This window comes from Rissa tridactyla, chromosome 10 (assembly GCF_028500815.1).
Source record: "Rissa tridactyla isolate bRisTri1 chromosome 10, bRisTri1.patW.cur.20221130, whole genome shotgun sequence".
NCBI lineage: Eukaryota > Metazoa > Chordata > Aves > Charadriiformes > Laridae > Rissa > Rissa tridactyla.
This window is the reverse complement of record NC_071475.1, coordinates 5,253,529-5,277,624: the sequence shown is the minus strand read 5'-3', so window position 1 is coordinate 5,277,624 and position 24,096 is coordinate 5,253,529. Positions and strand designations below refer to the sequence as shown.

Genomic DNA, 24,096 nt, shown 5'->3' with positions numbered 1-24,096 from the left:
TAATGACATTGCGGTGGCCGGGGAGCAGGGCCTGCGCTGGGTTCCCAGCCGGCTGCCCTGACGGCCGCCTTGGCATTGCAATCCCAGGTAGCCACCCAGGACGATGGATCTGGTAGGAAAACACTTCTGTCTTGAGCGTGGCCAGGGCTTCACCCCATTTAAGCTTCAAAGCTTAGTTTGTATCTGGGGCTGGAGAGTAAAACGAACCTGGGAGTTGCTGTCAAGAATATTAGTTTTTATTTCTGGAGTCTCACTTAAGCGGGATCCGCTTCAGATGGGCATTTACACTTCAAACGTATTTTTATGTTGAAAATGTTTTCATTTGAAATTTGTTTAAAAAATTGATTTCACACACTTTTTTTGAAATCAATGCTAAATAAAAAGAAACTGACCCCTGGGTTTTAAATAGTTAGGTACCCATTATCCAACTACAAAGGAGTTTTTTAACGACATAATAGATTTGATCTTTTTGATTGTTGAACGTGTTTTCAGGACACCGTTTAAGTAATGCATACGCATAAACTTAAGATATATTTCGGTCCTTTGCTGAGTCAAAGCCAAAATTATATTTACAAATGGAGCAAAAGACAGCCAGCCAGAAAACGCGGTGGCAAGGATGAAACGCTAGTTGAATTCTAATTCTGTTTTCAGATATTAGTCTGTATAAGCCTATGTCCACATGACCCTTCACAAATTAGATCATCATTTTGTCACTCTGCCTCTGACCAGGCAGATAAAGACGCCAGTTTCAAACGTTAAAACCAAAGCAAGCAGCCGTATGGTAAGTGCCTCCTGCAGAGACATGATGTGCATGCAGGAGTGTGATGCAAGCAGCAAGAGAAAAGAGGTAAAAATAACTCCGTTTTGCTCAGTTCCTCCCAGTTCCGCTGATTTGAATGCTTGTATAGATCTAGAAACAGCTTTTGTAGCTTTTCTTCTGACAAGGAAAGGCATATAACTACTGTTTTAAAGTAGGGGACTTGGTTTACTGGCCTCCCACATTGGATTCCTGTTCCCTGCTCTGTAAAGCTGGGGCGGGTTAAATAGACGACAAACCAGAGGGGTCCGTGGAAAACGCCCTGCACTGTCCTGGCCACAGAATGGGGTTTGTTCTAAAACTTTGTGATCCGGCTACCCTGTAGATGAAAGATGAGTTGCTTTCGTTGAGTTTTGCCTCTCGGCCTTGGCAGGCTCATCTGTAGTTAATTCCTCTGTCTAGGAAGGTTTGCCGCTGCCTTCTTAAGCGGGCAGAAAGTGTTACGACCTCATCAGAGGAGCAATACAGAAATAAAAGCGAGCAAGTTCTTGCTGTGCTGTGGCTCTCAGAGCTAATCGGGAGATGGGCTAAGTGAAGGAGGGAGAGAGCAGGATTCTTGATGGATGCGTTGGAAGAATTCGTGTAATGGAGCTGGCTGCAGGAGGAACCATAAATCTGCTGAAAAGCCTCATAAAAGGGCTGAACACGCGGGAGGTTTTTGTATGAGGAGGGCAGGCACTGCTGGTTCTGAGATGAACATGCAGCGGGGGTCTGTGCTTGCTCCTGGTGAGGGGCAGATGTTTGCTGAGGGTATTTCGTCTTCTCCGAGGTCTCAGGGTTTGCTAGAAAGAGAAGGGTTGGGCTGAGCGAGCCCTGGTTGTGGTCTGTGTGCCGATGGGTTCCTTCCCCCTGCTCAAACACAGTGTGGCAAAGGGATGCAGCAAATGAAGATGCATGATGCAAATATTTGCATGTAGCATTATTTCCTCTTCCATTCCCCAGAGGATGAATAGAAAATCCAAGGGGGGAGTCTTTCACTGGCTCTGCTTTGTATTTCTGTGGCACCTCGGTGCCCTCAAGCCCCATTGCAGTCTCCTACAGCTGCTAAATGAAAATTAGCAAAGCAAAACACGGAAGCTGCGTCGTGTGCGCTGCTTCCATGCGCTTCATCCAGGGGTGAAGGGACATGGAGCCAGCAGAATCACTCCCGTTTTCTCCCTCCTCCAGTGCCTTGGTTTCTGTCCCAGGGAGAACTGGTTCTGTTTGTAAAACAGCTGCTCTGCTTGAAGAGCGAAGTGTGGGCTCCTTTCTGCTCCGGGAGGCTGGGGGCGGCGCGGGCTGTGAAGCTCAGCTCTTTGCAGAGGCCTCCGAGGTCCTCTGAGTGGCGGGGACGCAAAGACCTGCAAACTGAGATTTTTGACACAGGGACGTGAAGATGTGGCTCTTGTTAGCCTGGACTACTCATCTCCATTAGCGGAACACGTGCCTTAAGTGCTCTGATCTTGCTGGCTGCATTCGGTTCTAATGATACCGTTATGCCTTCATGGGTTTTCTGTAAATCTCTTACAAATTAAAATCTCCAACAGCGAGAAGCTAATAGTCATGTATTCTTGTGTGTTCAATACCTGACCTCTTAAAATAAGATATGGATTTGTTATTAGCCTCTGGAAAATGATAGTTGATTACACAAAAGATTGGTTTTTGTGTTTTCTTTTTTTTTTTGTCGGTCTCATATATCCTCTGCAAGGGCTAGTTGTGAAATTTGCTGCAGGGTACAGGTGTGTTATTGTTGCTGTTTAAACAGATATTGAAATTACTGTTCATTTTAGCTATGCGTTAAAGCTTTCTATAGCATGTTTATCAAATTACCTTTATATATCTTAACGAATCAATTCCTGTGCCCTTGGCTTGAAGTACTGGAGATAAGGAGTGGGTAGTATATCTGCTTGCGGGTGATAAAACCGGAATTTGGATAGATAGATAACTTCGATTAAGTCGCTTAAGCAGTGTAATCACCGTCCTAGCGAGAAGATGGATCTGTGAGCCGAGCAAATCTAGCTTTGCTGGCGCTAGATTAACCTGAGACCTGCCGCCAGCCCGGCAGAGTGCGTCTGCACGGGGCAGCCCCGCAGCCTCCCGTCCTGCGCCCCGCTAACATTCCCCCTTCAGACGAGATTTGCAGCCGATTCGCTCTGGTGCTTTTACCGAAGTAGGATGTTCTGTCCCGCTGTTGCTACCTGGAGATTTTGAGAGGAAATAGATCTGCGGCGGGATAAATATCCTGCTGGAGGCACTGATAATTTATGCACCTGCTGCTAAAACTAATGAGTGATAGAGGAAAAAGTTGGGTACTGGGGATTTGATTTTCACTGCTGCTTTTTGTAATCGATTCTGATTTGCCTTTATTCCTGTTCTCATTCCTTAGCTATCCTGACAGTATCGGGTTTCTGATTTTGTTTGTTTTTTCCCATTTATAAATGCTTGCTTTCTTAAATATATTCTTGCGGCGTTATTACAATTTCTTTAATTTCACGTCCGCAGAGTGCTGCTTTGGCTTGGTCAATAACAGCGGGCATTTGTAACGGGTTGATGGGTGCGAGATGTGTGCTCGTGCTCCTTGGAGGGGAATAATTTACCAATACGAGTCATTATGCATTCTATTAAAAACACAAACCGGACACGTGTTTCTGGCCCCGTCATCCATCACAGCGTAAACGCCGAGCGAGCCAGAATCCCAGCAGAGGTGGTGAGAGACTGAAAGCAATTTATAAAAAGTAAATAACAGTATTGATCAATTCACCTTTTTATCACTGCCCTGTCACCACCGCCAAGCAGTGCTTTCGTTTGAGTTTCTCTCCCACCCCACACTTCTGCCTTCACCAGCTGTTGATTTATGGAGCTTTCTCTGGGCCACTGGAGCAGACTTAAACTACCTTTTGTACTGGTAAACCCGCCAAAAATACGAATGTATCTGAAAAAAGAGCCTACTTCCACCTGAAGCGGTTTGCCCTGGCAGATGGAGGCCACAACCAGAGCGCCTGCTGAGAGACAGCATGGGTTTCTGCACCGCAGCTTCTGCCCCTGTGTCTCCATCCATCTCTCCCCTCGACTCCCTTTGCTGCTGTCTCTGTTTTACGGACGGGAAAGCAAGCCCCAGAGGCAACGCTGGGCATCCGAATCGCGTTGTCCTGCAGCAAACGGAATTACCAAGGCAATGTCCTTTGAAGAGAAATAAGCACATTGACAGCAGAAATGAATGGATGAAAAGGCTTTACTCATCTGTGCAAGCATCTTAACTCCAAAGACCTCAGTCCTGATAAAATAATAATGTAGTTTAAGGGTGGGGGTTTTTTTTAATTGCAGGCAAATTGGATATGGTTTATCCAAAATCTCACCAGGGATCTACATCTCTAATGCCTCTGACCTTGGCTGAGTCACCACGTCAGTGACATTGCGGCTCTCCTGCCGTAGACAGGGCAGCCGTTGCACAGAGACACGTTGTCACGCTGTGGGACCAGCCCAGGACTGTTAAAAACGCGGGTCCCAGGGTGGCTGGGGCGGTCGGGGGCCACCTGGTCCCAGGTGAGGGGCGGAAAGGCCAGCTGGGCACTCTCCTGGGGTGCCAGGAAGGGCATTGGGCTGCCAGAGGTGAATTAATGGAGTTAGTAACTACGGGTTTTTAAAATGAACAGCAAGTGACTGTTCTGTGCTTTGAGATTTCATTATCTTAACTTTGTATCTTACGCCTCTTGAGAGAGAACAGTTATTCATTAAGTCTCTCTAACTTACCCTTCAGATTTGTAGGGGCTGACTAAAAATGATGGTTTTATAAAGCCTTTCCATTTTGTACGAAGTGATTATTTAAAACAGAGGGCTGACATTTGTTAAAGTTTGGGTACTCTGATGGTAGGGACAGTTGTAGGAGTTGTACATGGCTCTTCCATTTAACCGGTCTCAAGAAAATCTGTTTGGAAAGCACAACTTCCAAAAAAACCGCAAACAAAACCCAGAATGATTTTTCCTTATAGCTTGCTCTGTTTCCCAATGGACAAAGCACTCAGTTTGTCACCCTTGCTTCTGATACGGGACGCTTGTGCTGCGTTCAGTGCTGACACCTATTGCGGAGCTGCAGAAGGGCGAGGGCTCTCTCTCTGCTCAGAGACTGACCATGGGCAGGATCCCCCCCCCCCACCCCGTGTCTCAGGGCTTGCGAGGCAGATGCTGAGGTAAACACCATTTCTGCAGAGCTCGAGGCGTGTTGTTGTCTATACTTGCTTTTCTTTATTTTCTTTCTTTTTCTTTTTTTCTGTTCCTCCTCTTTGCTCTTTTGAGTGCTCATGGTCTCTGGACACATCGTTCCAGCTGTAGCTGGGTCAGGTTTAGAGATGGCCATCCCCAACCCACCACCAGGACTGTGGAGATCCTCCCTAACCCCTTTCTGTCACGCTGCCTTTGCTTTGAAAGGAATAAACAAACCTTGCAGCGAAAAGTGTTTTTGCTCACCTGGATCGTTTTGACAGAACCGGGCTAGGGAGCGATTAAACATGCGGCGCTGCCAGCCCGACGCAGGGCTGAGGGTGTGCACACAGGCTCTCCCATCCCTGCTGATCAGACCACCTTGTTGTGCGCCTCTCAGCAGCAAATACGCGGCCTATATTGAAAAAGAGAACAGCAAGAGTGATAACGGGGCGATACTTCTCCATCCACTGTGCTGTTAGTCCACGGTGTGCAGCCTTCTCAGTCGGGGGGGGGGGGGGGGGGGGGCGGATTTCTGCATTGATTTTAGCTGCACCTCACCCTTCCCTCCCACCACTCAACTCTGCCTGGCATGTGTCTGTCTGTCTGCTGGCTGGTTCCTGACAAGGACAGGTTGAATAGAGGTACAAGCCCTTGGGGAATCTCCACAACCCATCTGCTTCTCTTCCACCTGCGGCCGCAAGCTGAGCGTGAGTGTCCGGACCAAAATTGCCCGGCACCATGTTCCAGTAAGAGATGGGGAAAATAATTCTTCCAGGCTCCATATCATTTAGCAGTTGCGTTGCCGTGACTATTGTAAAATAAATCACAGTCTGCTCTTCACTGTCTGACCTAACTTTCATACTCAGCCCTGTTACGACTGAGATTGGCTGTCTTTTCTCCCTGTTCAGTACAGAAGGTTTAGTTATATCTGGGAGAGGGTATCCTTAAAGGTGATGGGTTAGCACATATGTTTTTTAAGTCTCATAAATGAATGTAAACAACAGAAAAATCTAGAGCAGAGAGGTTGGTGAGAGGAAGTACTTATTCCTTTGTGTCTCACTTTCTGGGGTGCTCTCTAACTGCTGCTCAGGCAGGTGGATCTCTGTGTGGGTGATGCCACGTGCCTCACAGATATTTTAATCTCTGACCTGCACCTGGTGTGTTCAGATGCTGCAAGTTTCTTCCTTCCTACGCAGTTTTCGCTGAGAAGCTCCGTCAGCTTTAAACGAGCCGATGCGATTCCCGTAGCAAGGCAGGAGGGAGTGACATGGGGTGAAAAGGATGCTCTTGGCATATGTTTGGCGTGCAGATGGCAGAGGGGTCAGGAGGGGTTCGAGTCATAAATCTCACTTGGATTTCTCAAGAGAGCAGCAGGTCTTTGCAGGCAAATTTGAAAATGCAGATGCTCCCAGAGGTGCGTACTCACATCTCTCGTGAGCTGAAAAAGTTATCAGGGTCGGGTTGGAGAGAATAGTTGGAAACCACCCCTTCCAGCTCCAGCGCTGAGACCAGCCCCGGTTTATCTGGCTGGATGATGACGTGGCCTGGGGATCTGAACCAGCTGGAAAACAGTGTCTTACCTAGTTCCTCCCGAGTTGTTTCCCACCTGGAAAAACTCTCAGCCCACTTTACTTCAAGAGCACAGAAATGCTTATATAAACCACAGCGCTGAGCTAGGTACTCCCTAGGCAGCAGTGCCGATGTCTGACATTGCCGCAGCCGTTGACTCACTTGCTGTCTCACGTCAGAGATGCGGGTGAGGCGGTGTTCAACGGTGCTGGGATGGGGCAATCCCACCTCTTGCTGCTGGACACCACCTGTCCTCCCCTTCAGGAGGAGACCGAAGGAAGGAGCTAGCCAACTTGGGCAAACGGCAACCAACAAATGTTTGCAGGGATTCACTTCTTTTTTATTTTTTTTTTTTTTTCTGGTGTGGCTTCCAGACTTCAAGTGTGAAGCATCATTTTGACAAAGGAATATAAATTCCCTTTCCTTCTGACTACTCCTCCCCATTAACCATCCCCGTCCTAGACAGCAGACTCAATACCAAGCCTTGTACCCATGTGTCTCTTTTGCAGCTGCGAGCAGAAAGCCTGGGGAGCCTTTGATCATCTCTGACATCAAGAAGGGGAGCGTGGCACATAGGTGAGTGCAGAGCTTCCTGTCTGCCGAACCCATTGCAAAAGATCCAGCCCGGTAAGGAGAGGTAGAATGAACCCCAAGCAATAGCATTTGGGTCTGGATTTTACCAGCGTCCAAGGAGATCTCAACCTTAGAGGTTTGTCTTACGCCACAGTAGTGTTTGCAATAAAAACTGTCTGTATTGAAGCAAGTAGAGTTGAGCTAATGGAGAAGGTGACCAGGGCACTGATTCAGATGTTTGCTGACCGTATAGGAGATGGATGTTTAGCGTTTAAGAGCGTGTGGTAAAGGGCTTCATATATCCCACAAGGTGCTATGGTTCATCAGGTAGTTTGCCATGTCCCAGCTCCTGCTCAGGTGAACAGAGTGACTGAATTGTGGGCACTGGTGGAGAACTGTGCAAATAACTCAGCGTTTATTGATTTCACCTGTGATCCCAACACCTCGTAGCAAGGCTTTCAGAGGAATTTAGTGCTGCTGCAGGGCTCTTTTCTAAGAGTGCTCATATAGGAGTTTCCATAAAAGGTAGAATATCTGTCAGTTAAATATCAGGCATTTTTCAGCGCTGTAGGTTGCCCAGGCTGGATCTCTAACCTTCCTGCCTTGTTCTGGGTTGATGCATACCCTACACAGACTTCCTCTCTTTAAGTTACAATTGTCCTAGACTCTGTTCACGGTTGTTTCCCAGAAAAGATCAAGGACGGCAAAAAGTTAATATTGAATATTGTCATTGCCACTGCAGGACTGAATGCGTCATGGGATCTGAAAGGCAAATACAAATGTACTTTTAGTTTTCTTTTCCTTTCCACACAGAACTGGCACCTTGGAGCCGGGAGACAAGCTGTTAGCCATTGATAACATCCGACTCGACAATTGCTCAATGGAGGATGCTGTGCAGATTTTAAGGCAGTGTGAAGACCTGGTCAAATTGAAGATTAGGAAGGATGAAGATAACTCTGGTACAGAAATCCTGATGCAAACTGGTGCCTGTCCACTGTAATGACATTTCCCAGTAGGTAGTGCAAACCAACAAAGATAAGGGCTGCCATTCGTCCGGTCACCACTTTCCGATTGATTATAGTCTATTTTTGTTATTCTGCCTTTAAATGGAGTCTGGAAGGTTAAAATCCTAGTTGGTATGAGCAGGGCTGAGGGCCTTAGGCTTTTGCTTCTACTAAATGCTGCAAGTCTTTCCTATGACCTCTTTCATATGGCTAATTAAAAAATTCAGCATTCCTGTTTTCTCTTTCAGATGAACAGGAGACAACAGGAGCTATTATCTACACAGTGGAACTGAAGCGATACGGTGGACCCTTGGGAATAACCATCTCTGGAACGGAGGAACCCTTCGATCCTATCGTCATTTCGGGCTTGACTAAACGAGGGCTGGCAGAAAGGTGAGGTTTGGGGGCAGAGGAGTTGAGTTGAGGCAGGAAGAGATCTTGAAGTCTGCGAAGTTCCTCTGCTGTCATAAACTCTTCCTGTGAAGGTACCAAGCGCTGTGAAGCAGGGACAGCCCTGCCAGTCTGGCTCTGCAGACCCACATGCAGGAGATGTGGGGTGGTCGGGACTGTACTGTCAGGGCAATGAGAGAGGCTCAAAGCAGGGCACTTCTGGAAGAGTCCCATCCAGTATGTCAGTTGAATGCAGCAGCCAGGAAGATGTATTTATCTGCCCCTCTTCCACAGAGGTGCTTCCTGGTTCTGTGATTTCCCGTGCGCATCTTGCATCGGGAGAGCACCCAACCTGCCCACGAAACCACCGTAGACTCCTGTCCTGGACTCAGCTATTGCTAAACTGGGGCTTATGGCCATGGCAGCGCTGTGTCCTGCTGAAACAGCAGATCTCGGGGGTCTTCTGGCCCATCCTTGGTGGTGGTTAGACTGTTACGTACGGAGGTATCTCAGTGCAGGGCTGGCGTGCTTCGAGCAGCAGACATTTGTGCAGCATAAACAATGGTGCAGATTTACCTCCGGCAGCCGGGGAGGTTGGCTGTGTGTGTGCCTGTGTCTGAACATACGTGCATGCGTGGGATTTAAAGGATCAGGACGTTGCTGAGAATATAAGGTGGAACTGAGTCATACACTGTATCTTAATTAATCCGTCTATACGGTAGCTGTGACGTGTAAATAGATCATTTCAGCAGCCCTGACTCACGCTTCTCATAGGGTTGCTTTACCCTGAGCTGCTTGACAGGCAGAACGGCAGCAAAAAAAACCCCTGAACAAATAGGTGTAAAGTGGGGTAAGGTGTAAAGTAAACCTTGGGGAGGTTTGACTGCAGATCTGGCCTTTTGGTTCTTTCTGTTTCAAGGCCACACTCCCTCTTAGCTGGAGCGTAAAACAGCTCAGTGCCTCTTTCTGCATTGGGTTCCCTGAGCTCTCAGCACACACGCTGCTGCACGTTCCCTCTGCCTTCCTTTGGTACAGAAAGCAGAACATCAGTGTCTCCCGAGAAGTGGGGAAGGATGGACTTAGTCCTTAGTGGTTCTTCTCTTCTTTATATCACTGCCTGCCATTGTAGAATTCAGTCTTTTTCCCTAGAAAATACTAGCTATAGAGTATCCGAGGGCTTTTCTGCATAGCACTTCTGCACTGTACCTGCAGCCCAACGTGAGAGAGGTTCAGGACAGAAAGCCCAAACGCTGTCAGGCTCAGAAGAGAGCCTTGTACCCGTGTTGCTCTCAGTTCCCTTTGCAATGCCATGGCTGTTCCTCCTGCGAACTTGGATACGCATCAGTGACTGCTCCACAGAGAAACGTGGTGCAGGCGAGTGCTGCGGTATTATTGAATTTTGATCAGGAGCTGGCAGGCAGTAGGGAATGAAAAGCCTTTTGCGAAGAGCGATGGAGCCGTTCGGCACGTTCACCGCAGCTGACTAACAAATAACAGTGCCTGTGCAGAGGAGCGGCGTGGGGACGGAGCAGCGCAGGGATTTCTCTGGGTAACCTTGGGCAGGGAGGGCGAGGAGCGCTGGGATGAAGGCTGTCTGCAGGAAAGGTGCTTTTTCTCCTGGGAGTAACAGAGGGAGTGGCTCGACCTTGTCAAGGGGAGAGGGGTGGTCCTAGTGTTATCCTAAATTATCCCTTTCCTGCCGTCACTACCCTTCCCTGTGCCACAGGCGCCCTTAGCCAGGCTCTGAAGGGTGGGACAGGTTTCTGAAGGACAGAGATTTAAACCCAAATCTGCGCCTGGCTTTTGCTGGAGCACAGGACGTGTTCCAGCAGTGCTGGCACGGGGTGGACAAGATCCCAGCGTTTGATAACGGGAACGCACCGGCAGCTCTCGTAGAGGCATGAGTGAAGGTCTGTGCTGCAGCTTGGACTGTTTGCTTGGTGATGGGGAAGGCAGGGTGTCCTCTAGGATCTGTCACACGTCTGTCACAGCGGGTGACAGACTGTCTAAGCTGAAAAGGCTCCAGATTCAGATGACTTGGGTTTTATCTTGACCTTGAGCATTTTTCTCCTTGTACGTGTCTGATCTTACAGAAACCTACAGAGGCAGCTCAGGCTGTTGAGTTGTGTCAAGCGGTGACGCTCTCCCACATTAGTCTCTGTTTCTTCTCCTGTGGTGCCTGCAGGTGGCTTTAGCCTGGACCATGGGACCTGTTTTCCTTCTTCCTGGGGAGGGGAGTGTGCCTGAACAATACTGTTCAATTTCGGTGTAATGGTTCTCCAAGAGCAATTTTGTGCTATTGCTGGCATTTTAAAGTACCTGACCAGCCTCCTCTGGTGCCACATGGTCAAGAAGATGGGGGTGGCTGCAGGAGGGTTTTGTCTAGGAGTGCTCATCACCAACCCATGTTGGAAGGGGGAAGAAGGGATGGTGGCCCTGCCCGCGTGCCAAGTAAATCGCCACCACGTGCATGCAGGCACCTCTTCTCCAGTGCTTGCTGGAAAGTGCCTGCAGCCCCTTTTACACTTTGCAACTTACCTGTCGCTCGATTCTGCTCTTGCGTGTGTCCTCTGAGCAAGAAGGGACATAGAGCACAAAGCTCCTTGGGGTGGTTTGTGTTTGAGGTGAATTAAGGACTGTTGGTGATGATGGAGAGGCACAAGGGTCATTAGCTAGAAACGGCTTTCTCTGTCGCTCCCGCGCGGCTTCTGTCTGCTTGTCCTCACAGGGGTGCCTGGAGATGGACAGATGAGAGGACTGGACTTTGATTCACTTTTCCCCCTTGAAGAAAAACACCTGACTGAACATGACCTTTCTTTTTAATTGTTTCTGTATTTTTCCCTGCTGAGGGGCTTTCACAGTTTCGGCAGAGCAGTCGTGTTGTTCAGAGGTGGGCGGTTGGGCTGGTGTCTTGGATAGGAGATGCGTCCCCACGTTGAGTTCAGGGCTACGGCAGGAGGCCCTCAAATGCTGAACCACTGCAGCGAGCGAAGGACCGCCTTTAAACTGCCAGCAGTTAAGCTTGATTTTTTTCGACTACGTAGATGAAACTTTTAAGAAAAATACTGCGGTTCCAGTTTGATCTGTAATTTATTTGAATGCACAAGTTTTCCCTGAGGGCTTTTTCGGGCTGATGTGGATGGGACGAGACGGACATCTAGTGGCTGTCTGGGACATTGGGACATTGTCCACATATCGCAGCAGCAGCAGCAGACCGAGCAGTCCTGCCTGCTCTTTGGCTACATTTCCCAATTTGATGTACTTATAGTAGATGTTTCACAGCAGTGTGTCTACAAAAGTTTTGTATTTTGGGGAAAGACAAGTAGCTGTTTTGCCTGCGATGGTATATCAAACCCCAGCTCTGCAAATCCCAAATACTGCTGTCCAATTTGGAGATCTGACCTGAGAGAGGCATGTTGCCATGGACAAAAAGATATTGTGGTCCAGCTTTGCATCTCCTCGTGGCTGGATCACACAGGTTACTGACAGCCGAACCTCACGGAACTGCTGGAGGAGGAGAGGATTTGCTGCTCCGGCGTGCTGGCGTTAGAGAGCTGGAGCGGGAATGCGATGAGCTCGGTCCAGCCAGCAGCGAGCGCGAGCTCCTGCCTTGGCAGCCAGCTCTGGGACAGACACATCCCGTCCTGCCGGCTTTTCCCGGAGCTGCGGCAAACACCAGGAGAGGTAAAGTGAGCCCCTGTCCGTGGGCAGACACAGAGGGGTAGGATGCAGGAGAAAGGGAAGAATTGTTGTGACTTGTTAGTTTGTTCCTGGCTGTTGCTGAAGGCTGAGGATTTATTTAGCTGGGAGCAGAAGCCAGTGCTGGAACGCGGCTGTGCAATAACACACAGTAACCTCTTCTAGAGTGCTGGTCCTGATGGAGAAAGTCGCAGTGGTGTAAGCTTTAAACATATCATCAACTGATCTGCAACTGGTTCAGCTCATGCTTGCACACGCAATCTGTGTGTGTTGAGCCGGTTTGGTTTTTTTTCAATGGGTGTCTAGGTTTGTCTCATCATTTCTTTCCGTCAGTGTGAACATGCCCTTGGGTTCCATGTGTGACGACCGGTGGACATCGCACACTGGAAATGCTTGTGCTTTTAGCATGTAGACCCCCCCCTTGCTTTGAAGAGTTTTAGACTGTAAACTGGTCTGCAGTCCCAGCTCCCGAGGGCCTTGGGACCTGAGGAGTGTATATGTTCCTGTGTCCCGGTTCCCGAGGGCCTTGGGACCTGAGGAGTGTATATGTTCCTGTGCTTATTGGTATTTGCACAGGTGGAAGACGGGGGGAGTGGAACCGGATTCCTGGTAGTGGTGATGAAGAGGAAATCACAGGTATACAGCGTACCTAGGGGAAACCAAGACACATTTGAAAGTGCTTGAGAGTTAATATGCTACTGCTTCAAGCGACAACTTAATGGCCTGTCTCGCAGAGGCAGATTGCTTCTCTGAAGTTTCTAACAGCGCTTTTTTTCTCTCCAGAACTGGAGCCATCCACATCGGTGACCGGATATTAGCAATTAATAACGTGAGCCTTAAGGGCAAACCGCTGAGCGAAGCCATTCACCTGCTGCAGATGGCGGGAGAGACGGTCACTCTGAAGATCAAGAAGCAGACGGAGAGTGAGTTGGGGAGCCTGGTTTGGGGTGGGAGGGCGAAGGCGCACCCCAGCAGGGACCCTGGGTGCTGTGGGTTTTCCTTCACGTGTTGTGGAAGGTGAGACGAGGCAGCGTGTTCAGGGGCATGGCTGGGGACAGAGGGAAAAGGTGGGTGTTTTTCGAAATTCTGACTCACAGATGAAAAAAAAAAGGGCAACCCGGGGGCTTTCTGTGGTACTGGGAAGAGATCAGACAGCAGGTTTATTGGTGGTGATAATTTTTTTTCAGATTGACGCCATGTGCCATTGGTGCCGTTCCCTGTCTGTGTGGGTGTTTCACACAGAAGTGAAGAAGAAGTTGCTTTGAAAAGTAGAAGAGTGCAGGATTGTGTTGGGGTTTTTTTTGTTGTTTTTTTTTTTTTTTTTTTAAATATAACCCCCCAGAATGAACAAGAGGATTCTGAGCTGGTAGAATCCATGAAAAAAAACCCCACCTTTAATTCAACATTTTGAAAGTAACTGGCAATAAATCTTTTATGCCCCTTTTCCGGGCTTTGGGTCCTAAGATCATCTTTCAAAGCATCTGCTCTAGAAAAACCCTTCTCATTTCCCTGCCAAAGCTCCCTGTGGCTTTGAAGTTGTTCTTCTTGACACGGCATCAAAGAGCAGGAGCACACTTAGTACAGGCAGGCCACTTTTGGGGGGGGATAGAAAGGGGATTGGTGAAACCAGGGAACACGCAAACTTCTCTCCCTGACTGCCTGATTACAGCCAAACGGGCTTTTTCATCAAGTACAGAAAGTAGCGGGTGCATTCTGGTTGCATTTCTCTCTCTCCCCACACCCAGCGCTTTCTGTCTTTTTTTGTGCTATGCTTCTGTGGTCTCTAGATTTAGCTGGACCGACCCAGCCAGTGGCCCATGGTGCTGTGGAATTTAGAAGAAATCAAATGATAACGCTCTTCCAAGCGAGCATGGCCCATGGGGTGTCTGTCCTGCATCTGAAAAAGTAGCATCGCTCTTAAACATAGCACTTCTGTAGACCTCAAAGCAGTTCGCGAGCGTGTGACAATGCGCCTGTTTCACGAATGGAGGGAGCCGGGGCAGGGAGTGGGAACTTCACAAATAGAGGTAGAACTGGGGAACTGATTCCCTTCAAGAAACCCCCGTCTCGTTCCCTGCAGCCAAGTGTCTGGATCCTTGGTCCGAAATACTTTTCCCCTGCCCCCCCCCCCCCCCACCCTGCTGGCACTTAACATTGTCACAGCCACTTGCTGAAATAATTGACATGCAAGTGCCAGTTGGAGACTCGTTAATCATTCTGAGAGTGAAGCAGGTGTAATTGAAATTTCAAGGTAATCTTGAGTTAATCATGGTGAGCAATCTTCTGAATGCTTGGAAAATAGGGACTTTCAGGACACTGGGCTTTGTTTGGTAAAATAACCTGTCCTCATTGACAAACGCAGACTTTCAGAGGGCTTTTTATCCCAGCCTCTGCGAGCCAGCGATCCAGGGTGTGGATGGCTAACAGGATATCTAATCAACGAGGACTTTAAAATATTCAGTACAAAGAAATGTTTGTGCTGAGAAACCATTCCTTGCACAGCTATTGCCTGAAAGGGAATTTGATATAACGATAATAAGGGCCTATTATTACTAAAATAATGAAAGGGAAGGTCTGAGCTTCATCATCCACATTCAGCTTTCCACTTTCCAATCACTAATCAGGGGAAATTCAGCCTCGAAAAACCTGGCCCAGGAATTCCACTGTTGTGAGACTGCATGGGAGCCTCTGGAGGGGTGGTGAGGAGCCTTGGCTTGATACGAGGTTGTGCGGTCTTGGAAGGGGGCTATAACTTCAGCTGCGGTAGTTCGGGACCAGGTTGCATTGTCATTGGAATGTCATTAAAACATCTGGTTCTAACAGAAAGTTTGCAGCCAGCACCCGGACTAGGTGCCGCTCTGAGTCAAAAGGAGAGATCCAGAGAAGCTATGGGCTATCGCTTGCAGAGGCCAACACTTCTCTAGGCAGGGCTGTTTGGAGGAAGCTTCCAAAGGCATAAGAAGATGTGCTAGTGAATTGAGATTAGGTCCCGACTCTCTCGTATTTGGGAATCTACAAATCCCGGTGGTTGCTCCTTATATTCCACCTGCTAAAAACTCAGAAAGTCATTTTTTCTTGATTTGGCTTGAGTTAGGAGTACTGCATTAAATTCTTTCAACTGCAGTCTATAGGCCTTTCTCAGCTACTTTTGAAGAGCTAAAGAGGTACTTCAAAAGACTTACAGTACCTGGGCTTGCTCCCATGTCAGCATTAGCCTTTCCCTGAGGCTTTCTCTTTGTGCCTGCTAAAGCAGCATGTTCTGGTTTCAGAATCCTATCCCAAGAAGTCGGGGAGTATAAATGAAGTGAGCGACCCAGAAGATGAACTGACGGACTCCCAGAAAACTAGCAAGCTGTCTGAGATATACTCCACCACAATTCCTAGCGTGGACAGTGCCATGGAGTCCTGGGATGGCTCCGGCATTGATGCTGGGTATGGAAGCCAAGGTAAGCCAGGGCTGTCTTTTCTTAGGGGTCTCTGGGCCAAGGTGAAGACAGGCAGAGCCTCCAAACCTGTCTGGAGACTGAACGTGAGCCAAAGCCTGTGGTCTGACCGCATTTGCATGGCTTCTCACTTCCAGCAAGGAACAAAATGTATTTTAAAATGTACTCATGTGGTGCTCTGAGTTGATGTATCTGTTTTAGGTTTTTATTGCCACATTTCTTCTGGCTTATATGGCATCATAGTGTTCACAGCGTTTTCAAAACCATTACAGCACTTTATAATTCACATAATCAGAGGAAGCATTCACTGGCCATATGTCTTACAGAGTATTTGGTCCATAGCTCACTTTTAATTCTCCAGAGAAGCCGTGTAGGACATATTAATCCTCTTCAGGATGTTTTAAAAATCCACAAGAATGTCTTGTGACTAGAAGCACTCACTTAACAAAATAATTAAGGTAATACTACAAGAAAGTGTCTCTAGGTCTCTAGTGAGTGATCAGATGAACACATGTCTTTGAGGCCAGGTTTATTCAGCTGTGGCTTCTGGCAGACATATGGAATTGGGATGGAGGATGCTCTAGTCATGGGAATAGATTTTTTACTTGGAGAAAAGCACTGGAAAATAGTTATTCCAGTCCAGATTTAGTGACGTAAACTAGTTTTAGCCCGTGTTGAAACAAAACAAAACCCTGAATCACCTCTGAAAAAGGAAATTGGTGAAAAGACTGCTGTCCGGAACAGAATGTGAAAACAGGGCGGGATGCTGCAGGACGGCCATTGCAAAGCACCTTCAATGTGCTGAGCAAGGTGCGTGCCTGTGCCCTCTGGGCTTTGACTTAGACAAGTTGAAGGGACAGCACCGCACGGGTGTCTCTTCCACCACGCCTGCATCTTCCTTCAGCCTCCATTGGTCTGAAGTCTTAATTTAGGAGTGCAGTTGGGACTGGAGGCTTCATTAAGGAGGAATCCCCTGGCCTTCATGATACTGCAATCCTTCTCCATCTAATTGAACGTTAACACAAGTTGGACACTGGATTTAGCAAAGCGATTGCTTTTACCGGTAAATTGAGAATGAGTAATTGAGCACAGAGCCCCGGGGAGCGGGGCTGATGCCAACTTGCCCAACATCCACAGACTGCAACTTTGCTTCAGGGGCTCGCTTGTCTTCCCTGGTAATTGCATGTGGCTGCATGGTGGTGTGCTGGCGCTGGCTGGGAAGAGGGATGCTGCAGGGTAGGGAGAAGGACACGCAGGGTCACCCATGGGATGGGCAGGGAAGACAGGGTGCAGGGAGACCTGAGTTGCACAGAACACGGAGATTGGGCTTTACACCCCAAATGGAGAACTACAGATTGGATTCTGCAGCCTTGTAGGTTTTAGGCTCATCCACAGCTTTAGGAAACCGCTCAAGGAAGGGTTTGAGCGAGGGAGCTGTGCTGGGCCTTGTGGGAACATGCCACCAGGTGGCTCTGAATCCCAGGAATCCAGCCCATCGCCCTGGAAGGAGGAGATGAAACCAGTGGCACGCAAGTGAGAGCTCTGCACACGTACCCCCGTGGTCCCAGGCCCCCTGCGCCCAGCCCAAACCTGCTGCCCACCCCCTGCAGAGACCTGCATGCAGGGACCTTGTTCTGCTCTGGCGGGCAGCGAACGCTCCCGACTGCCGTAAGATGTTGGCAAGGACTTTTCTGGGGCTCTCTCCAGAGCAGTCTAACCTTTAAAAACACACAGAGGAAACACTCAGCTAAGTGAAATAACAGGCCTTGGCATTTTCAAAGTGCTGGCGTTGTCTGTGGGTATTTCCAGTGCTCTTAGCTGTTTGGGAGGTCAAGTCTCCCTTAATTATGTGTTTCTCTGCTACTTCTTCCTGTTCACTTGGCACAGCATGTAATGGAAGTGTACAATGTTTCTTGGAAAGGCTGTGAGGATTTCTCTGAAACACTGAATGGGCAGCAGGAGGTGGGCTGGGGACTTGTGAGATTTATTTCTACTTCAGATGGCGCTGACACTGCTGAGGAATGGTCTGTTTTGGAAGGTTTCTGTCCCGGCAGCTCCTCGTGAGACCTGGGGATCTTGTGACTTGGTAGTGATGGATTTCCATCTCTGGAGTAAGACATAGCAGTACAGAAAAGCCCATGGGGGCAGACATAGTGAAACTTGCCTCATTTCATCCTAACGGTCCGTATTGATCTCCTATCAAATGTGATACACATGAGCCTCCCCTTCTCTCAAGCGAGCAGAGTTTTTCCTCCTGTTCCTTGCCTCTCACACCCCTGTCCTTGACGCAGTTTTCCGTACCTTCACCAGCTGATCCCGAAGGCACGGGAGGGCTCTGCTGGCTGCGGTAACTGGCTGGCAGCTGTTGGGATCAGGGCTGGCTCTTCCTCATGTACCACTGCTGAGGACACTGGAGCTGGTGACCACCAGCAGGTATCTTCAGCACCATGACACTTGCTGGAGGGAGGCTGTTGCTTCTGGCTGCTCTGGATGCAATTTCTTTGCTGCATATCCTATCGCTTTATCCTTCTATATCCTATTACTTTTTTTGTGCTGTCCATTAAGTCCCTAAGACAGTTGAGAATCTAAACGAAGATATGTTGTTTGTTTTTTTCTCCTAATAGAAATCAGGCCTCCAAATCCTTCAAAACTAAAGGGGTTGGGCACGCTGAGGGAAGCTTGATAGCAATTTCTTTTTACCCTTTGAAGGACTCGCTGTATGTAAAGGTGGCTGCTTCAACAGCACAATTTCTGTTGGGTTCAGTGTGGAAACAGGAGCCATTAACCAAGGTTGGAGCTGCCTGGGGGTAGGATCTGCATCTGTGGGTATATGTAGTCCCAGGTCTGTGAATGCCAGACCCGCACCACAAAACTACTCAGAAATGGGAGAGCAAAGGAGAAATGGTGCATCTTATGACAAGCTGAGAAGCTACTTTGGTTAAAGCAGGAAGAGATGGGAAGAGGAACACCTTTTGGATGACTGAGACGGAAGCAGTATGCAATCCATACGGGCTCAGGTTTGGGACTTGGCAAGGAGGCTCTCCTGGCTCAGCGTGACTTACTCCATTTGGATTTTCTGACCAGGTGCTACCCTCTCTCTCTCCACCCCCTCTTTCCTTCCCTAGGTACGTACATACCTCAGGCTGCGGGCATTGCCCTCCATCCACACGAATGGAGACACAGCAGGCAAAAGAGCAGCACCCCTCCGGGGGACCCCAGGAAAAACTACCCCTACATGGATGGAAGCTTCAGTGAAGATGACTGGGACAAGCCCAGCAGGTACGGAGGGGTGGGAGGAGGCAGGAAGGCACGTCTGCAAATGTGGGTGTCACTGCATAGGGGCAAGGGGGCATGGGAATGTGATGGAGCAGCAAGTGATGTCGCCATCTTGTCATTGGGCAGCCCTGGGGAGGGGTGCCGGGGTGGTGACCTGCTCTGTGAACCACCTCCACGTTGCCGGGTTACCCTGGGTGTAGCTCTGTGGCACCTCTGCCATGGCCAGGTGACATTTGTGTCTGGAGTTAGGCCGGTCTCAGCTGCATGGACCACAGGTTCGTACCACGTCTCAAACTCCTGCCGTGTAAAGGCTGCAGTATTTTCATAGGTTAGGTGTAATAAATAGATATGGCCAGGGCTGTCCCCACGTGTGTTGGCCAGGCTTTTTCAAGTGAGGATGCAGCTTTGTGACAGCTCGATGCCACGGAGTAAAAAAGGCCAACCAAAGCTCATGGAGGACCAGTATGAGGTCGCATGCCCAAGTTAAAATCTCCTAAAGCTGTGGCTGGACGTCTCTCTCCAGCACGCTTTGGCCCTTCCGACACTACAAACAAAGCCATGCTGAGTGAATGCGATCGAGTTAATCCCCCGGCTCAGCCAGCATGGGAGAAATCCTGCAACACCCCCTGACACTTTGGAGGAGGCTGCAGCTGCCCCTTGCTTTGGATGTAAATGCTGCTGGATCAGCCCTGGCCAGAGGCACTGAGCCACACATGGTGGAAAAGCCCCGTTGCTTCGTAACTAACCCTCCCCTCAACATCCTCCAGAGTCCCCATGGTTGTGTGTCTCGTGTTGTTACTGTCGGTTCTTTTATTTTTTTCTTATTTTTTTCCTTAACTTTTGTTTGTCCAAACAAAACCCTTAGAACATCTCATGGCCATTTCCACCTATTTAAAGATGATCAAACTGGCAGGAAGGCTGGCAGCGGCGGAGACTTTGTTCTTGTTTTGCCTCTCAGCGAGAGCCAGCTCACAGAGGTCGTTGATCCCTCGTGGCCCTGCCAGCGAGGCCGCCGACAGCTGAAGTTCACAAATCCGAGTGCTCGAAGCCCCGCGTGTCCCTAATGAGGGCTCCGAGCCCTGATGTCAAAGTGCAAGTGAAACGGTTCATGCCGCTGAGCCCTTTTTATTAGGGAGAAAAACAAAATGTCTCTAACCCCGACTGCCTTTAGCCTGGAAAAACCTGCTGACCCACTGGTGCGAGAGCCTGTACTGATCCATCCGCGTCCTGGATGTGTTTGTTATGTTGCTGACCTGAGAGGCAAGAAACTGGTAACTGGGACGTTTGCCTCTTTGGGAACCTGGGAGCAGAGGAAGGAAATGAGTAAGGGGAAAGAACCAAAAATTCCTTTTGGGGGGAAATTTTGGTTTGTTTTTATAAAGTCTTGCTGGGTGTTTTTTTGACCTTTCTGCTTGGTGTAAAGGCTACTGTCCTTTAAAAGCTGATGAAAGGTAGGGGGTGGATTTAAAATACAATAAGCCGTGTCAGATACTGCTCTCTCCAGGCAGGCCATGATCCCATACGGAACAAAAGCATGTGCGTGTGAGTTTATGCCTGCTACAGACTCCCATTTAAACCAGTGGATGAAAAGCAAAGCGTGTGCTAAAGGCTTTTCAGTTAACAGAGATCTGGAAAAAGCTCTATTAATAGCCCAAGGGGTCATTATATATTTAATGGAGGCCAACCTCTCTTTGTCTTGTACTCAAGTAAAATGTTTTGACTTTGCTAAGTGGCTCTGGTGGATGAGTGTCCCTTCCCGTCTGCGGCGCCGATGACCATTAAGCCATGCGAGATGCTGCCAGATGTTGCAGAGGTGGAGCCTCGTCCATGCAGCTCCTAATAAGATGCGTAGAAGATGCATTAGGGCTGCTCGAATGTCACTGTCCCCTTGAGGTCTCTCCCCATGACACGTTAGTGGGTTTATCATGACCTTGAGTTGACACCGCAGAGAATTTCCTTCAAGAGGTGACTGTTAAACTGAGCGCTGACGGGCTGAGTTTTGCACAGAGTCTGGTGTTCAGTAAGCAGTGTCCAGTGTCACCTACTTCTCTGGCTTGTTCAGAGGACTTCAGCATGTTGAAATGCTATTTGCTTTAGAAATCCAAGAATTGGATTGCTGAAACTGCCAAGGTGGGAAATTGCAGAAGCCCCAGCAAGACGTACACGGTGTTCACATTAACGTGCATTTGTACCAGCTTGAGAGAAGTTCTCTCTGTCCTTACTCTCTGTTGTAGGCAGAACTGGTGGCAGTTTTTACATGGCTGTAAGTGCCACGACTGTTATATAGTAAAAAAAAAAAAAAAAAAAAAAAAAGAGACCTCCTGAAAGTGATGGCTCAGCTCCTTGACCATCCCAAAGCAAATGAAACTCGGTTTGTATGGGTTATGCATGACACTGTCGATATTGCCGGCTGTGGTGTGCGTTTACTTGTCCAGCCCAGGGCAATCATTTTTATATACATCTTTGCATTATTTACTCTCATAGAGACCTAATGTATTTATCATTTTCTCACCATGTCTGTTACCCTCTGTGTTTTTCTCTCTCTTCTCAGGTGTTCTGTGTCTCAGATCTGAGCTCTATCCCATCAGCCTTTGTACTAACAGTCTCTGAGGCTCCTGGTTTACCCATAACGCATCCTTTTTTCTTTCACTTCTCTATTTCACCAAAACGTCTTCCTAAACCTACAATCTTCCTACAGGCACTTTTTAATTTACCCTTTGAACTTTGACATTACTACACCAACTTAATTCTTCCTTTGAAGGACGCTTGCCCCGTTAGTAAATGCATGGAGGTCTCGTGTTCGGACTCTTGTCTGAAAAGTTCATATTGTTTGCTTTTGTATATGAAGACTCTTCAAGTCTCTGCTTTTACTGGTGAGACACTTGCTGTAGCCTTGCGGCTTTCATCCCGCTGCAGAAGAGTGCTGACAATGTTTGGTTCCTACGTTACAACAGATACCCCAACCGCCAAAATGGCCTTGAGACCACTCACGAGGATAGTTTTTGGCGTGTTTTTGGAGAAGCTTTGGAGGATTTGGAAACATGCGGCCAGTCTGAACTTTTGAGGGAGATTGAGGTAAAGCACTTTCTGAGTTTGCTGCCTGTCTGACTGTTTTGCTCTTGCCGTAAATGTTAAGAGTGTTTCCCCAGATCTGTTAATTGCTCGTAGCATCCCTGTGCTGCCAGTGGTGTGAAGAAGGGTTTGAGCTTAATCCATGTCAGTGTTTGTGCTAATGGATAACTGCGTCTCATTAGACAGTTGCTTGCGTGCGCTTTTTCCCTGATGACTTACCCATCAGGAACTCCACGCTCTTTTTGCGAACTGTTGCTGGCCAACAGTCTTCACATGACTGCTGGCAAACCTTCCCTATCAAACGGTAAACCCTCTGCTTGGAAAGATATTGTCTGTCCAAAGCACTTAAAGGCCAAGTAAAAGGAGCGCCCATAAACCCCACTGGGACTTGAAGCCTTGGCTTACTTCAAATACAGACAGGCCCGACATAGATCTTGCATTCAGCTGTCACTCTGCCGGAAACTGTTTCAGTGAAATAGGTAATTGGAAGCTTTTCAGCCAGACTTCCCCGTGGAAAAATCTGAGAAAGGAATTGCTTCCTGCAGAAATAAAGGTGTTTCCTCTCTTCACAAACCACTTTCTCTTTTCTTTATCCAAAATGCTTTGGAGGTCATGTTATTGTGTCCGGTTATAGGATGAGGAGCCTGGGTTTCTAAGCCGTGGGATGCAAATAAAGGCCTCCCTGGAGACTGTCGAGCAGGGGGAAGCCAACCTGCCTGGCAGGATGGGACCCGTGCTGTTCCCCCCCCCCCGCCCCGGTTCAGCTCCCGCAGCCCAAAAGAAGGAGCAGGACCCCGCGAGCTCATCTCTCCCTCTGCCTTCTGGGTGCAGAGGACTGGGGAGAGCTTGCTGGGTTGTGCCCTCCATCACCCCCAGTGGGACTGTTTTTATGCCCAGTTGCGTATCGCTTAGGCTTCAGAGAAAAAAAGGCAATTTCTGAATAATTGGAAGTGGAAAAGGAAAGTCTTGTTTTGGTCTATATGGTGGCAAGGGACTTACTAATTGTTCTTTCCTCCTTGATCCTTAGCAGCTGTAAGCGGGGGAGGAAAAGTCAATTAAATTTATTGTGCTGAAGCATGAAACGGTGTATTTATTATCCTAACTGCTTAAGAAAATGCTGACTTAAAAAAAAAACAACTCCCAAAAAATCTCCAAACCCCAGCCCCCACAAAATATAACTTCTTCCCTTGCTCATTTATTTCGTGGAGCTGAAAGTATTTAGAAATGAGTTTAGGCAGCCGCTGTCAACCTTTCTGAACTGCTGAAGAAAAAGTACCCCTCTGAAATGATGCATGAACATTTCTTTTCTGCTTAATGGCTGGCATCTAAATGTAAAAGAAGGGATTTGCTGGAATACTGTGAAATGCCAGGAGAGAGAAAACGTCTTTCTGCCCAATCCTTTTCCTTTTCTAGGGATCCGCGGTGCAGAGACGCGTGGGCTTTTGATTCATGCTGTTTGAAGGCTTTGGAGCTTTGACAAGCTATAGCAATGCTTTTAAAAATGTAAAGAAATTTTACAAAAAGCTGAGCACCTCTAGGGTTTTGCTGTGTTTAGCGGGCTTTTAGAATATTTTGGAAAGTTCTGGGGACAAAAGGGAAGTGTTGTGTTTTTAGCAGAATTCTGATGGGTTTCAACTCCCCTTTTGCTGAATCCGAAGTGCCACTGATGGGTTCCTCCCTCTCCGCGTGCCCATCCTTCCTGCGGTGTGCTGGGGGGATGTGCAATGCTCATTGGGCCTTGTGCTGTATCGCAGGTTTGTAAGCCCCAGCTCCTGGCCTCCTGTGATGTTATGTCAGTCACAGATTTTTTTTTTTTTTATTATTTTTTTTTTAAACGTTTTTATTATTTTTTAAAATATTTGACCCTTCATGATCTGCTCTTGGAAAAGAATGAGAGTTGTGCAAAATGACCAAAGATAGCCTGGGAACAGGTTCAAACACAATAGCGATCCACTCCCAGACTACGGGGTATGGGTAGAAAGAGGCTTTTTCCAGCATGTCTAGCGGAGCATACGTCCTCACTTTGCTTCGAGGGAAGCCAAGACACGGGGAAAAATAACATGGGGCAGCCACG

At 48.3% G+C, this 24,096-nt stretch overlaps 1 protein-coding gene across 4 annotated transcripts in view; it reads left to right on the top strand.

Moving 5' to 3' along the window:
• GRIP2 (glutamate receptor interacting protein 2) overlaps positions 1-24,096 on the top strand; it is an 86,280-nt gene that overhangs the window by 53,812 nt on the left and 8,372 nt on the right. For all 4 annotated transcript variants that reach the window (XR_008468750.1, XM_054216562.1, XM_054216560.1 and 1 more), the window contains 7 exons: positions 7,075-7,141; positions 7,952-8,097; positions 8,391-8,535; positions 13,015-13,154; positions 15,501-15,677; positions 18,800-18,953; positions 21,905-22,025. Coding sequence is in view for 3 of the 4 variants with exons in the window: in XM_054216562.1 (XP_054072537.1) it covers positions 7,075-7,141; positions 7,952-8,097; positions 8,391-8,535; positions 13,015-13,154; positions 15,501-15,677; positions 18,800-18,953; positions 21,905-22,025 (950 nt within the window). In the remaining variant the exon portion in view is untranslated. The remainder of the gene's footprint in view (positions 1-7,074; positions 7,142-7,951; positions 8,098-8,390; positions 8,536-13,014; positions 13,155-15,500; positions 15,678-18,799; positions 18,954-21,904; positions 22,026-24,096) is intronic.